Below are 13,013 nucleotides of genomic sequence, written 5' to 3'. Positions count from 1 at the left end.
CGATGAAAAAAGGGGTAGACTGGTTATGCAGTAGTCTACAGTGCTTGCCCCGTTGTATCTAATGCATGTACTTTTTCACCAATCGTCCTTCCATTTACTATTATCATGTTAGCGGCCGAGCACAAATCAACTAATTCCCTACCATACTTATTTCTGATGTTGTCTGTATTCATCCTAAGTTTTATATCAATTTCTGAAGAATTTTCGTCAAAACCATCAAAAAGTTGTTCCTGTAAATTAGCTGTTCTTGAGTTCAGATCACCAAGTATGAGAACGTGTCCTAGGTTATGGAATTTCGCCACGTCCTCCATTAAGTCTTCAAAAAGTGTGTTCTTTTTTGTGGTGAATAAAGGTGAATTTTCAGGAGGTAAGTACAAACATCCCAGTATCATATCTGCCTCTAGGCCAAAGAAAAACTTATCCAATTTGCACCAGAGTATGTCCGGATTATTACTTTTCAATTTGGTAATGCCTTTGGCGATATTTTGTCTAAAGAGGATAACGACCCCACCGGAATTCCGTCTGGAGCGCTTCCTGAGCTTACGGTCACTACGAAAGTGTTGATATCCATCAATATGAAATATCATTGGGTTTTAACCAAGTTTCCTGAACACAGACTAAGTCATATCTACTTACAGAATCTAAAAAAATCTAATTCTACACATTTTCTAGCAAAACTTCATTGAATATTCCAACTGGCCAAACGTAAGGCCACATCAGTAACCATAATAAAACTACCAAAAAGAAAAGAATGTCAAGAGCAATTTTCAATGCTACATAAACACATATGATCACCTTAAAAGTGAATACGAATCTTATATAAGTTGTGGGTGAGTATTAAAAAGTATGCATGTGGATTTGAACTAGATTAAAAAACAAAAAGAGAGTACGACTTCCCTTTGATGAGTGGTCAATATATGACTCAAATGTTCATCAACATCTCAGACAGTTTGTATGCTATGTCCATGATTTTCCGTTGTGGTATCTGAGACCCGTGCAGGTTCGGACGGCTCCAGTCACCTGGTCGGTAGTCATCCCGGTCACCTGGTCGGTAGTCATCCCAGTGTTGTCCTGTAGATCTGTTGTTGTCTTGACTTCGATACTGGAACAGCTTCGTGTTCTGGAACGGGCGCTCTTGTTCTATCCCCGGATACTGTTAAGTTGGTAAATCGGAAGGTGTATACGTGCCATCATTTGTTGGCTGTGCTCTCCGGTTGCTACTGTCTCTGCTCTGACTGTTACTTATGGTTCGTTTGGCATCTGCTACAAGTAGACTAGTCCCCGTGGTGTCGTCAAGGTGGATCTGATCAGGTTTGTATAACTGACGTGTTGTTGAGAGCTTCTTATGACGTACATACAGGGTTTTATTGTCATCCTTACTTCGTTGCAGTACGGCCTGGTTGTAGTCCTTTATGTTTTTGTTTAAAGTTGAGTCCAAGTAATGTCCTCTAGGTAGTACTTGCGAAAGAACAATTGTGGCATTCGGGAAGGATGTTTTGGCACATGAGATGAGTTTTCTTGTCTTATCGAGACAGACATGTACAGAGGATGGGTCTTTCCGACTATTGTCCAGGTCGTTTGAACCCACATGAAATATAGCATACGTTGTTTTGGGGTCATTCAAGTCTTCTATCTTCTTTGTTGCGTGGTCTAATGTCGATGCATGGTCCTTGCTAGTGGAGCAGTTGGGAAACATTCTAGATACATCTACTGCTTTCCAGATAGAGTCCGTATATACTCTGACTTCACGTGTGTCTCCTGTTGGCACTTGTTGTCGTCTACCAGTATCATGTGGCACCGGTTGTACATTTTCAACATTTGGTGTTATGTCCTTTCCTTCTTTGTACGAGACCCAGCAACAACATTAAAACTAAACGCATGCTTTTTCATTTCTTCATTCTCCCTGCTCAAGTCTGCACATTCTCTTTTCAGGTCTTCATTTTTCCTTCTCAGGTCTTCACATGTACTGTTTAGGTCTTCCTTCTCCCTTTTCAGGTCATCATTTTCCCTCTTCAGGTCCTTATTTTCCTTTTTCAGTCTCTGGATGGAACGTAGACTTGGAGAAGAAGCTGACATAGACAACAACAATGAACTATTAATTATTACTGCCGTAATAAAAATGTATGTTAGATCTTCCTTTCTCCTCTCTGATGTTGTTGTGAGACTCTTGGGCAGGTGCTGTAAAGAAACAATGCATTATAAGCACTGACTCTTGTTTAATTTAAGATTATCTGTTTTTGCATTCTGCAGCTGAACTGTTCCCCACCCAGGGCCTGCCATTGTCGCGAAAACACTATTCCAGGAGTTAGAGAGACTGAACTGAGACCTTGAAAAACGGGTTTTTAATGAGATTATCGTATGTGAAAGGACACCGACACACATTGTCAACAATCATAACAATAGTAAAACAAACAGTGTGTGGCTTTTACGGCGTCCCCAAGCTGCCTGTAGCTTCCACCAAGGATTTTTGTCCATCAAGGTCGACGGATTGGTTTTAGAATTTGTCCGTCACACGCAGCAAATTTCCATCAATTGACGGAAAAACGGACGCTGGCTAGAGCCCTGCATTGCAGTCATTACTTTCCAGGTATTCGTTGTTACCTCCATGAAATGTCATGGAGGTTATATTTTACCCCGCGTTTGTGTGCCTGTGTGTTTGTGTGTGTGTAAACAAGATAACTCAAGAACGGCTGGGTGGATTGGTTTCATACTTGGTGTGTTAGTAGTGTGTGACGAAAGCTGGAAATGATTAGATTGTGGGCCTAGCAACGGGTCTACCGAAAGTGCGAAAAGGAACGAGAAGGGAACGAAAAGGAACGAAAAGGAACGAAGTATGAAGCAAATTCAAATAAAATCGATGGTAATATTAGGAAAAGGTAAACTGTGATCGGCAAATGCATTTTGCGGCTTGTTCCACGAAATTCCTATAGCAATGGTTCAATGGAGGAATGAATATTGATGAGACCTATCTATGCATATCTATGTTCATGTACGTGTTAATGTGGTTATAACATTCCTTAGAATATCCATATTACATTTATGTTATAAAATTTCACAAGAAGAAATGGATTATGTTGAGAACGATTGCGCATATTTTATCATAAAAAGCCATGCTATGTGGATATAGTTGTTTAAAAAAATGCAATGATAGCAAAGTTACAAGTATATGTATTGCACAATTTGTAAGAACTTGACCTTAGAGAAATATAGGTCAAATGTTCGAACCCAGGGAAGTCGACGATCGGAAGTTCGAGCCCAGCATGTTGGGAATTATTCTTCCTTCCTTTTTTTTCACACTTTCATTAATATCAATTCAACGCCTTAAATTTGTTTTGCAACCAGGACATCTAAACCCGGCATTGGGATTTTTTTATCATCAGCGAGGGCCTGATGTCGGTCGCAAGAGGCAGAAATTTATTTGTATTGAATATGGCGGAAAATTGTTGACAGAAATTGTATTTCCCAATATCCTTTGCACAAATTCCTCACGTTGGCACCTTTCTTCCCGACAAAATGATGAATACTCATTGTACAACTTAATGAAATCTCTTTGGTACAATGTATATATGTCTCTCCTTTTACAGCTTTTCTTTCGTTGTAAACGAGCGAGAAGATATGTCTCCAGTCTCCAGAAAACCATGTTGTTGGCCCTGTTGAAAGGAGCTGTCATGCTCGTGGGGCAGCAGTTTATTAGCATATCTTTCCTGACCGGATTTCGCGGGTCATTTGCATGCGGCGCTCCCCTCTAGGGAGAATAAAAGCCACCCAAATACAACAACAACGTTACAATCTTGCCTCATCCTGAAAATGTATAATAATCGATATTCATCTACCACCCCCTGAATTTTAGTCCTTACTTTCTTATCTCAGTTCCGTTTCTTTGTATTTCGCAGATCTTCAAAGAATAATTTAGCCACACAAAAACAACAGCCTGAAACAGCGCTGTAAAAATTTGATAATGTCAAATTCTCAGTAAAATAAAACACGTTTCATAGGCTTCTAACGCCCGCAGTACCGATTCCTTATATTCTCATTGATTTTATTTAAGTTTGCTTCATACTCCATTCCTTTTCGCTCCTTTTCGCACTTTCGGTAGCGAAAGTGCGAAAAGGAACGAAAAGGAAAGTACCGAAAGTGAGAAAAGGAACGAAAAGGAACGAAAAGGAAAGTACCGAAAGTGCGAAAAGGAACGAAAAGGAACGTTGCTCCTTTCGTCGGTGTTCTGAACATGCTATGGTCACGATTTTTAAGTGTTAGATAGCTCTGTGCTCAGGGAAGAAATGACATAAGTTTGGGGCCCCTAGCGTCTAGTTTGGGGATAGCAGGGGCATTTTTGTCAAAAACTTCTGACGAGGATAACTCAAGAAGGGAACAACGGATTTTTATGATTTTTGGTATGTAGGTACCTTAGACAATGTTGTACAAGATAAAATACTAATTATGCAAATCAGGAATACATTTGCATAATTAATGAGAATATTCTATCATAGCAGTTTTTTCAATGTATCTCTTGTCACTGACGTGATATGGTCGTGACATTTAAGTGGTAGATAGCTTTTAGCAACATAAAAATGTGGGGCAAGTTTCAGTCCCCTGACATTTAATTGTGGAACTGCAGGGGCGTTTTTGTCAAGACACTCCAAAGCGGATAACTGCAGAAAGGAACGACGGATTGCCTGCATTTTAGGCATGCAGGTAGCTTAGGCAAAGATGTTCACAATGATATGCATGCTATGCAAATGAGGACTTAACTTGCATAATTAATGAGGAAATTGTATAGTTCCATTGTTTTCAATAACTGGACCTCAATACACGTAACACATGTTAATTATGATAGGTGGAATATAAGCAGATACCAAATATGGTAATGAGGAACTTATTTGCATAATTTATGTAAAAATTCAAAACCGCTTTATGATCAATAATGGGAATTTTATAATTGTGACATGTGTACGTTAGTCAATGATGAACAACACCATGCATGAATTATGTTGATGTGTTGGTCAATTGCCTGACATTTACGAAAGCTCTAAATTTTCATGGAGGTATGAGGTCGCCGAACTCTAGTTGTTTTTTAAAATTATAAGGTAAGTGGTGAGAAAAACAAGGGTGAATTGTGATCAGACATGTGTGGGTCGAGTTCCCCATGCCATAAATTCTTTGCTATTAACAAAAGACATTGTCAAAATATTAATTTGATAATAATTCTCTTCCTATTTCAAGCAGTTGGTGTCTGACTTCCAGCAGCACAGGTCGCCTTTTTTTCCTTCTCCCTTCCTTAACGTTACTGTGTGCCGCCTGCAAAGTAATGATCACACTGATTTGGATTTTGGTACATATTCATATAAGACTTTATACTTGACATCAATGCTTCGAAATCTGTTGTATATACATATACAGATGTGTATGATTGTTCCCCATTGTTTACATGTTTATGATTGTTTCCATGTGACCTGTACTTAGCCCAGCAAGGCAAAAATGTGCAATAATTTGAATAAAGGTCTTCATTCATTCATCATTTCTGGGTGAGGCCAAAGACTTATTGATCACCCCTTGTAGGCTACATGTAAATCATACTGCAGGGTATAAACTAGATTATAGCCAGGTATACTCTGGGCAGAGGTAGATTCTACCTTGCTAAATCAATACTGAAGGTGAAACCTCAGGGTGAATGATCTCATAAGGTCCCTAGTGATTGTCAAGAAGTACAGAAATTATATAGTCAGTAAGTTTATGTGATATTCTTTACAACTTTTCCTGATTTTAATTACTCTTTCACTCTTCCAAACATTCAGGTATTGACTACACAAAGAGCAATATGTATCAAGGTCAGATGAGCTTTGGTGGGCGGAGCCTCCATCACATCGATCCTGATCTGCTCAATCCATACCAACAGGTACTGTACACATGGCTCTCTTAACCTCAGCATTGTCTCATTGTCTCTAAAATTCTTGTCTGCCTATAGTTATCATTTTTATCATAAGATAACACATTTCTATTTGATGATTCTGTAAAAGATGAACTTGAATTTTACTTTGCTTGAAAGAAAAGCTTGTTTGTTGCATGAAACTGAAAGTGTTTACTCTCCAGTCAGGTGGATTATTATGTATATGTGTCTGTGGTCACAATACCAGCCTCACTGCCTAGTGTCGACACTGTATTGTTATTTCTTCATTCAGTCAAAGACAAAGGTGGATTGGTTGGCCTTAAAAAAAATTGACAATATACATGCACCTTAGTCCCTGGGAAATTATCTGCAAGAAATGTGCACCGTTTATAAACTTCATATTGTGATATGTATTAGTAAATTTCAATAGATCATTGTTTAACCTTCAGAACCATGTTTGCCTAACAATCAAATGTGGTCTCTTGGTAGGTTGCCTGTTCCTACATGTATATCCTATAACACCAAAAAATATGGTTTGGCTCGGGTATGATGGTAGATTAGCAGACTGGGTCTTAACTGTAAGAAATTGGACAGGACTGTTGTGATGGGGCTAAACTGCAGGTGGTTGACTGCACCAGGTGGTTAGCTTGCTTTACTAATACAACTAGTATGAATCTGTCTGATCAAGTTAGTAATCCATTAAGAATAATAACTGAACTATTGTAACATTCTTGTTGCTCATTTACACTAATGTAACATGTATATTGTGTACTGTTAGGTCATTGCCATTCTGGGTGAAACTCTTTCCCACTTTGATGACGATGGTCTCATCCCTGCGTTTGGATTTGGCGATGCCTCAACTTCTGAGAAGCGAGTGTTTCCCTTCAAGGAGTCCGGCTGTTGTGATGGTTTCACTGATGTGTTACAGTGTTATAACCTGATCACGCCCAGAGTCAAGCTCAGTGGGCCCACAAACTTCGCTCCACTGATACATCAGGCAATAGACATAGTCAAGCAAACTAAAGCGGTAAGTTCATGCTGAGATGCTATCTTGTATTGGTGAGCAAACTCATGTAGTAGAGGGATAGTAGGACCTACTTACTAAGGTGATGATGTGAGTTATAGGGCCTACTAAGATAATGTGATTAATGTGTGATAATGTGGTGAGTTATATACCGCATACAAATGTGAGTAATGGTGTGGAGAGTTATAGGGCATACAAATATGATGTGAGGATGTGGTGAGTTATATGGCATAGATAAATAATGTTAGTGATAATTAAGCGTTAATGACCCACCTGTTCCTTGGTGTATACAGTGTCATAACCTGGTCCTTGGCTATAACCACCAAAAGAAACCACCGATGTGATCAAAGCGAAAAAGGTTGTTTTATGAGGTGGTTATAGCCAAGGACCAGGCGTAATGACACCATATACACCGAGGAACAGGTGGGTCATTAACGTTATTATCATATAGCCTACCCAAACTTCCAAACTGCTGTATGACACATAGATCCCTTGGTACCGTACAAGTGAACACCTTTGTCGAATTTCTGAAAATTCACATTTGTTATTTGGTACATACATTTGTAAGGTGATTACAGATTGCATTTTGAAACCAAAGTTTCCACAGAAAATATTCAAAACAAAGCAGTCTTTGGCTTTCTAGAACAACAAAACTCACTATCAATGTTAACAGAAGGAGCCAGTCCCCCCTTGCAGTCTGTACTTAATCCCTGAGCTCTGGCATATGTTTCGCTCCTTTTGATTGACCAATGAGTGCATGTCCCTTACTTTCCTGTGTGTATCACTCCTTCTGATTGGTCAAAATGATTTGCATCAACAACGGTGCCTTTGTCCATTCATTCTGACCTATCATAGGAGCGATACACACCGGGCTGGCTGGCTATGTGTTACGGCGTCATAACCAACGTGGTATGGGGCCCTCTGATTGGTCCGTGGCACCTGGCTATATGATAATGTGTGTTACTGTCACAGGCCTACCAAGATAATATGGGTGATAATGTGGTGAGTTCATTGTGGTGAGAATAATGCACATCTCGTATGGAATAAAAGCTTGCAAGGCAACAAGCTGAAGTGTGATGGACAGATTTTTGAAAAGTTAATCATTGTAAATCATTAACTGAATCTTATATCTACCTATTTTATACATGAATAGCTGACATTTCTTTCTTTTCTGTCCTGGTAGTATCACATCCTGGTGATTGTTGCAGATGGCCAGGTCACCAGCGAGCGTGCCACCCGTGATGCCATCGTCGAGGCATCCAAGTACGCCCTGTCCATAATCCTGGTGGGGGTGGGGGATGACACCATGCAGGACTTTGATGACAACCTTCCCAGCAGGCTGTTTGATAACTTCCAGTTCGTTGATTTTCACCAAGTCCGTGCGACCGCTCAGAACCCTGACACGGCGTTCGCTGTCCAGGCACTGATGGAGATCCCTGATCAGTTCAAGGCAACCAGGTAGCTGGGATATCTGGACAGCTAGAGATGGGCCTTAGCTCAGCACTGCTGCTGACAAACATGCATCTACTTCATCTACTACAAACATTCATCAATGCATGTCAAAAATATAATGTCCTGCTTTTGTCTTAACCTTGTAACAAATTGAAAAAATTATGGTATTTGGTTTTTTACTATTCAGATTGAAAATGTTTTTATTCAAATTTGGAAATACTATGACAATTTTGTAAAATAGAGAATATTTGAATGATTTTGTACATATTTGTAAAAGAAAGGAGACAGATCTGAAGTTATGAACAAATTTTGATCAATAGAACAGAACTGGCCTTGATGTTATAATGTACATGGCTTTGCCCAACTGATAAGCAGAGATATGTTGTAGCAATGACAAATGCTGCTGGCTGTACATCTCCTACAATGCAGAGAAGCTGATATATTAGCAACAGGGATCTAGCTACAAAATTTGACATGTCTTAAGTTCACACATTAACGTGTAATAATGACATGAACGTTAAAACATTGAGCATGAGAAAAAGCAACTTAAATCATTAACTAACGGGTATCTCACTGGGCTTGCCCCCTAGGCAGATGACATTCACCACTACTTGCAAACAGGTGCCAATTAGTTGGCAAGTGGTGCCAGCTAATACCAACTTATCGACTGAAATTGCCCTTTATTTTAAAGTTAGAAAGTTTAAGTGGCAAAATGCTGCAAATGGATGTGAACTAAACCCCAAAATGTAAGCCATTAGATTCTAATGAGCTCAAAGAAGGTGCAAACTGGATGCCAACAGTTTGCATCTTGACCTTTCGAATAAAGTTTGCCCGACCGCATCTTGAACCCTAACTTGGAATCGCGTTATTAAGACATCACCCTACCCCTGACTTACGGCTAATACACGGCTAAGACTGACAAATAAGCCACGACTAGAGTCCATACGATCGAGATTATCTCGGCAAGGAAGCATCTGATTGGCAAGTGGTTTTTATCTTCCAATAGCGCGCAAATGGACCTTTCGAATGATATAAAGTTTACCTGGCCCCAACTTGAACCCTAACTTGGAATCGCGTTAATAAGGCACAACCCTACCCCCGACTTACGGCTAAGACTAGCGGATATGCCACGACTAGAGTCCATACGATCGCGATTATCTCGGCAAGGAAGCATCCGATTGGAAAGCGGTTTTTATCTTCCAATAGCGCGCAAAGATTCCTTTCGAATGATATTAAGTTTGTCCGGCCACAACTTGAACCCTAACTTGGAATCGCGTTATTAAGGCATCACCCTACCCCTGACTTACGGCTAAGACACGGCAAAGACTAGCGGATATGCGACAACAAGAGTCCATACGAGCGATATTATCTCGGCAAGGAAGCATCCGATTGGAAAGCGGTATTTATCTTCCAATAGCGCGCAAAGAGACCTTTCGAATGATATAAAGTTTACCCGGCGCAACTTGAACCCTAATTTGGAATCGCGTTATTAAGGCATCACCCTACCCCCGACTTACGGCTAATACTAGCGGATATGCCACTACTAGAGTCCATACGATCGACATTTTCTCGGCAAGGAAGCATCCGATTGGCAAGCGGTTTTTATCTTCCAATAGCGCGCAAAGACAACTTTCGAATGATATAAAGTTTGCCCGGCCGCAACTTGAACCCTAACTTGAAATCGCGTTACTAAGGCATCACCCTGCCCCTTACATACGGCTAAGACTAGCGGATATGCCACGACTAGAGTCCATAGGATCGAGATTATCTCGGCAAGAAAGCATCCGATTGGCAAGCGGTTTTTATCTTCCAATAGCGCGCAAAGATTCCTTTCGAATGATATAAAGATTGCCCGGCCACAATTTGAACCCTAACTTGGAATCGCGTTATTAAGGCATCACCCTACCCCTGACTTACGGCTAAGACACGGCTAAGACTAGTGGATATGCGACAACTAGAGTCCATACGAGCGAGATTATCTCGGCAAGGAAGCATCCGATTGGAAAGTGGTATTTATCTTCCAATAGCGCGCAAAGAGACCTTTCGAATGATATAAAGTTTACCCGGCGCAACTTGAACCCTAATTTGGAATCGCGTTATTAAGGCATCATCCTAACCCCGACTTACGGCTAATACTAGCGGATATGCCACGACTAGAGTCCATACGATCGAGATTTTCTCGGCAAGGAAGCATCCGATTGGCAAGCGGTTTTTATCTTCCAATAGCGCGCAAAGAAAACTTTCGAATGATATAAAGTTTGCCCGACCGCAACTTGAACCCTAACTTGAAATCGCGTTACTAAGGCATCACCCTGCCCCTTACATACGGCTAAGACTAGCGGATATGCCACGACTAGAGTCCATACGATCGAGATTATCTCGGCAAGGAAGCATCTGATTGGCAAGTGGTTTTTATCTTCCAATAGCGCGCAAATGGACCTTTCGAATGATATAAAGTTTACCTGGCCCCAACTTGAACCCTAATTTGGAATCGCGTTAATAAGGCATAACCCTACCCATGACTTACGGCTAAGACACGGCTAAGACTAGCGGATATGCCATAACTAGAGTCCATACGAGCGAGATTATCTCGGCTAGGAAGCATCCGATTAGCAAGCGGTTTTTCAGCTTCCAATAGCGCGCAAAGAGACCTTTTGAATGATATAAAGTTTGTTCGGCCGCAACTTGAACCCTAATTTGGAATCGCGTTACTAAGGCATCACCCTGCCCCTTACATACGGCTAAGACTAGCGGATATGCCACGACTAGAGTCCATACGGTCGAGATTATCTCGGCAAGGAAGCATCTGATTGGCAAGCGGTTTTTATCTTCCAATAGCGCGCAAAAATTCCTTTCGAATGATATAAAGTTTACCCGGCCGCAACTTGAACCCATATTTGGAATCGCGTTATTAAGGCATCATCCTACCCCCGACTTATGGCTAAGACTAGCGGATATGCCACGACTAGAGTCCATACGATCGAGATTATGTCGGCAAGGAAGCATCCGATTGAAAAGCGGTTTTCATCTTCCAATAGCGCGCAAATGGACCTTTTGAATGATATAAAGTTTGCCTGGCCGCAACTTGAACCCTAACTTGGAATCGCGTTATTAAGGCATAACCCTACCCCCGACTTATGGCTAAGACTAGCGGATATGCCACGACTAGAGTCCATACGATCGAGATTATCTCGGCAAGGAAGCATCCGATTGGCAAGCGGTTTTTATCTTCCAATAGCGCGCAAAGATTCCTTTCGAATGATATAAAGTTTACCCGGCCGCAACTTGAACCCTAACATGATTCGCGTTATTAAGGCATCACACTACCCCCGACTTACGGCAAAGACTAGCGGATATGCCACGACTAGAGTCCATACGATCTAGATTATCTCGGCAAGGAAGCATCCGATCGGCAAGCGGTATTTATCTTCCAATAGCGCGCAAAGAGACCTTTCGAATGATATAAAGTTTACCCGGCAGCAACTTGAACCCTAACTTGGACTCGCGTTATTAAGGCATCACCCTACCCCTGACTTACGGCTAAGACACGGCTAAGACTAGCGGATATACCACAACTAGAGTCCATACGAGCGAGATTATCTCGGCAAGTAAGCATCCGATTGGCAAGCGGTTTTCAGCTTCCAATAGCGCGCAAAGAGACCTTGCGAATGATATAAAGTTTACCCGGCCGCAACTTGAACCCTAATTTGGAATCGCTTTATTTAGGAATCACCCTACCCCCGACTTACGGCTAAGACTAGCGGATATGCCACGACTAGAGTCCATACGAGCGACATTTTCTCGGCAAGGAAGCATCTGATTGGCAAGCGGTTTTTATCTTCCAATAGCGCGCAAAAATTCCTTTCGAATGATATAAAGTTTGCCCGGCCGAAACTTGAACCCTAACTTGAATTCGCGTTATAAAGGCATCACCCTACTCCTTGCATACGGCTAAGACTAGCTGATATGCCACAACTAGAGTCCATACGATCGAGATTATCTCGGCAAGAAAGCATCCGATTGGCAAGCGGTTTTTATCTTCCAATAGCGCGCAAAGATTCCTTTCGAATGATATAAAGATTGCCCGGCCACAATTTGAACCCTAACTTGGAATCGCGTTATTAAGGCATCACCCTACCCCTGACTTACGGCTAAGACACGGCTAAGACTAGTGGATATGCGACAACTAGAGTCCATACGAGCGAGATTATCTCGGCAAGGAAGCATCCGATTGGAAAGTGGTATTTATCTTCCAATAGCGCGCAAAGAGACCTTTCGAATGATATAAAGTTTACCCGGCGCAACTTGAACCCTAATTTGGAATCGCGTTATTAAGGCATCATCCTAACCCCGACTTACGGCTAATACTAGCGGATATGCCACGACTAGAGTCCATACGATCGAGATTTTCTCGGCAAGGAAGCATCCGATTGGCAAGCGGTTTTTATCTTCCAATAGCGCGCAAAGAAAACTTTCGAATGATATAAAGTTTGCCCGACCGCAACTTGAACCCTAACTTGAAATCGCGTTACTAAGGCATCACCCTGCCCCTTACATACGGCTAAGACTAGCGGATATGCCACGACTAGAGTCCATACGATCGAGATTATCTCGGCAAGGAAGCATCTGATTGGCAAGTGGTTTTTATCT

General features: G+C 41.4%; 1 protein-coding gene across 1 annotated transcript; it reads left to right on the top strand.

Annotated features, from left to right (window-relative positions):
• Positions 1-826: 826 nt before the first annotated feature.
• On the top strand, positions 827-9,216 carry LOC118432421 (copine family protein 1-like). The gene is made up of 4 exons (XM_035843980.1): positions 827-1,311; positions 5,796-5,896; positions 6,666-6,914; positions 8,095-9,216. Exons 2-4 carry the CDS (start codon positions 5,819-5,821, stop codon positions 8,371-8,373), a joined length of 606 nt encoding a protein of 201 aa, XP_035699873.1. The 5' UTR covers positions 827-1,311; positions 5,796-5,818; the 3' UTR covers positions 8,374-9,216.
• The last annotated feature ends 3,797 nt before the right edge of the window (positions 9,217-13,013 follow it).

Source organism: Branchiostoma floridae, chromosome 15 (genome assembly GCF_000003815.2).
Source record: "Branchiostoma floridae strain S238N-H82 chromosome 15, Bfl_VNyyK, whole genome shotgun sequence".
Classification (NCBI taxonomy): Eukaryota; Metazoa; Chordata; class Leptocardii; order Amphioxiformes; family Branchiostomatidae; genus Branchiostoma; species Branchiostoma floridae.
This window is presented reverse-complemented; position numbering and strand designations above follow the sequence as displayed.

Excerpts from the sequence above, each read along its gene's own strand:
- LOC118432421 (XM_035843980.1), top strand. The coding sequence starts at position 5,819 with ATGTATCAAGGTCAGATGAGCTTTGGTGGGCGGAGCCTCCATCACATC. Across the intron at positions 5,897-6,665 it reads TGCTCAATCCATACCAACAG|GTCATTGCCATTCTGGGTGA; the intron begins GTACTGTACACA and ends GTGTACTGTTAG. Across the intron at positions 6,915-8,094 it reads TAGTCAAGCAAACTAAAGCG|TATCACATCCTGGTGATTGT; the intron begins GTAAGTTCATGC and ends CTGTCCTGGTAG.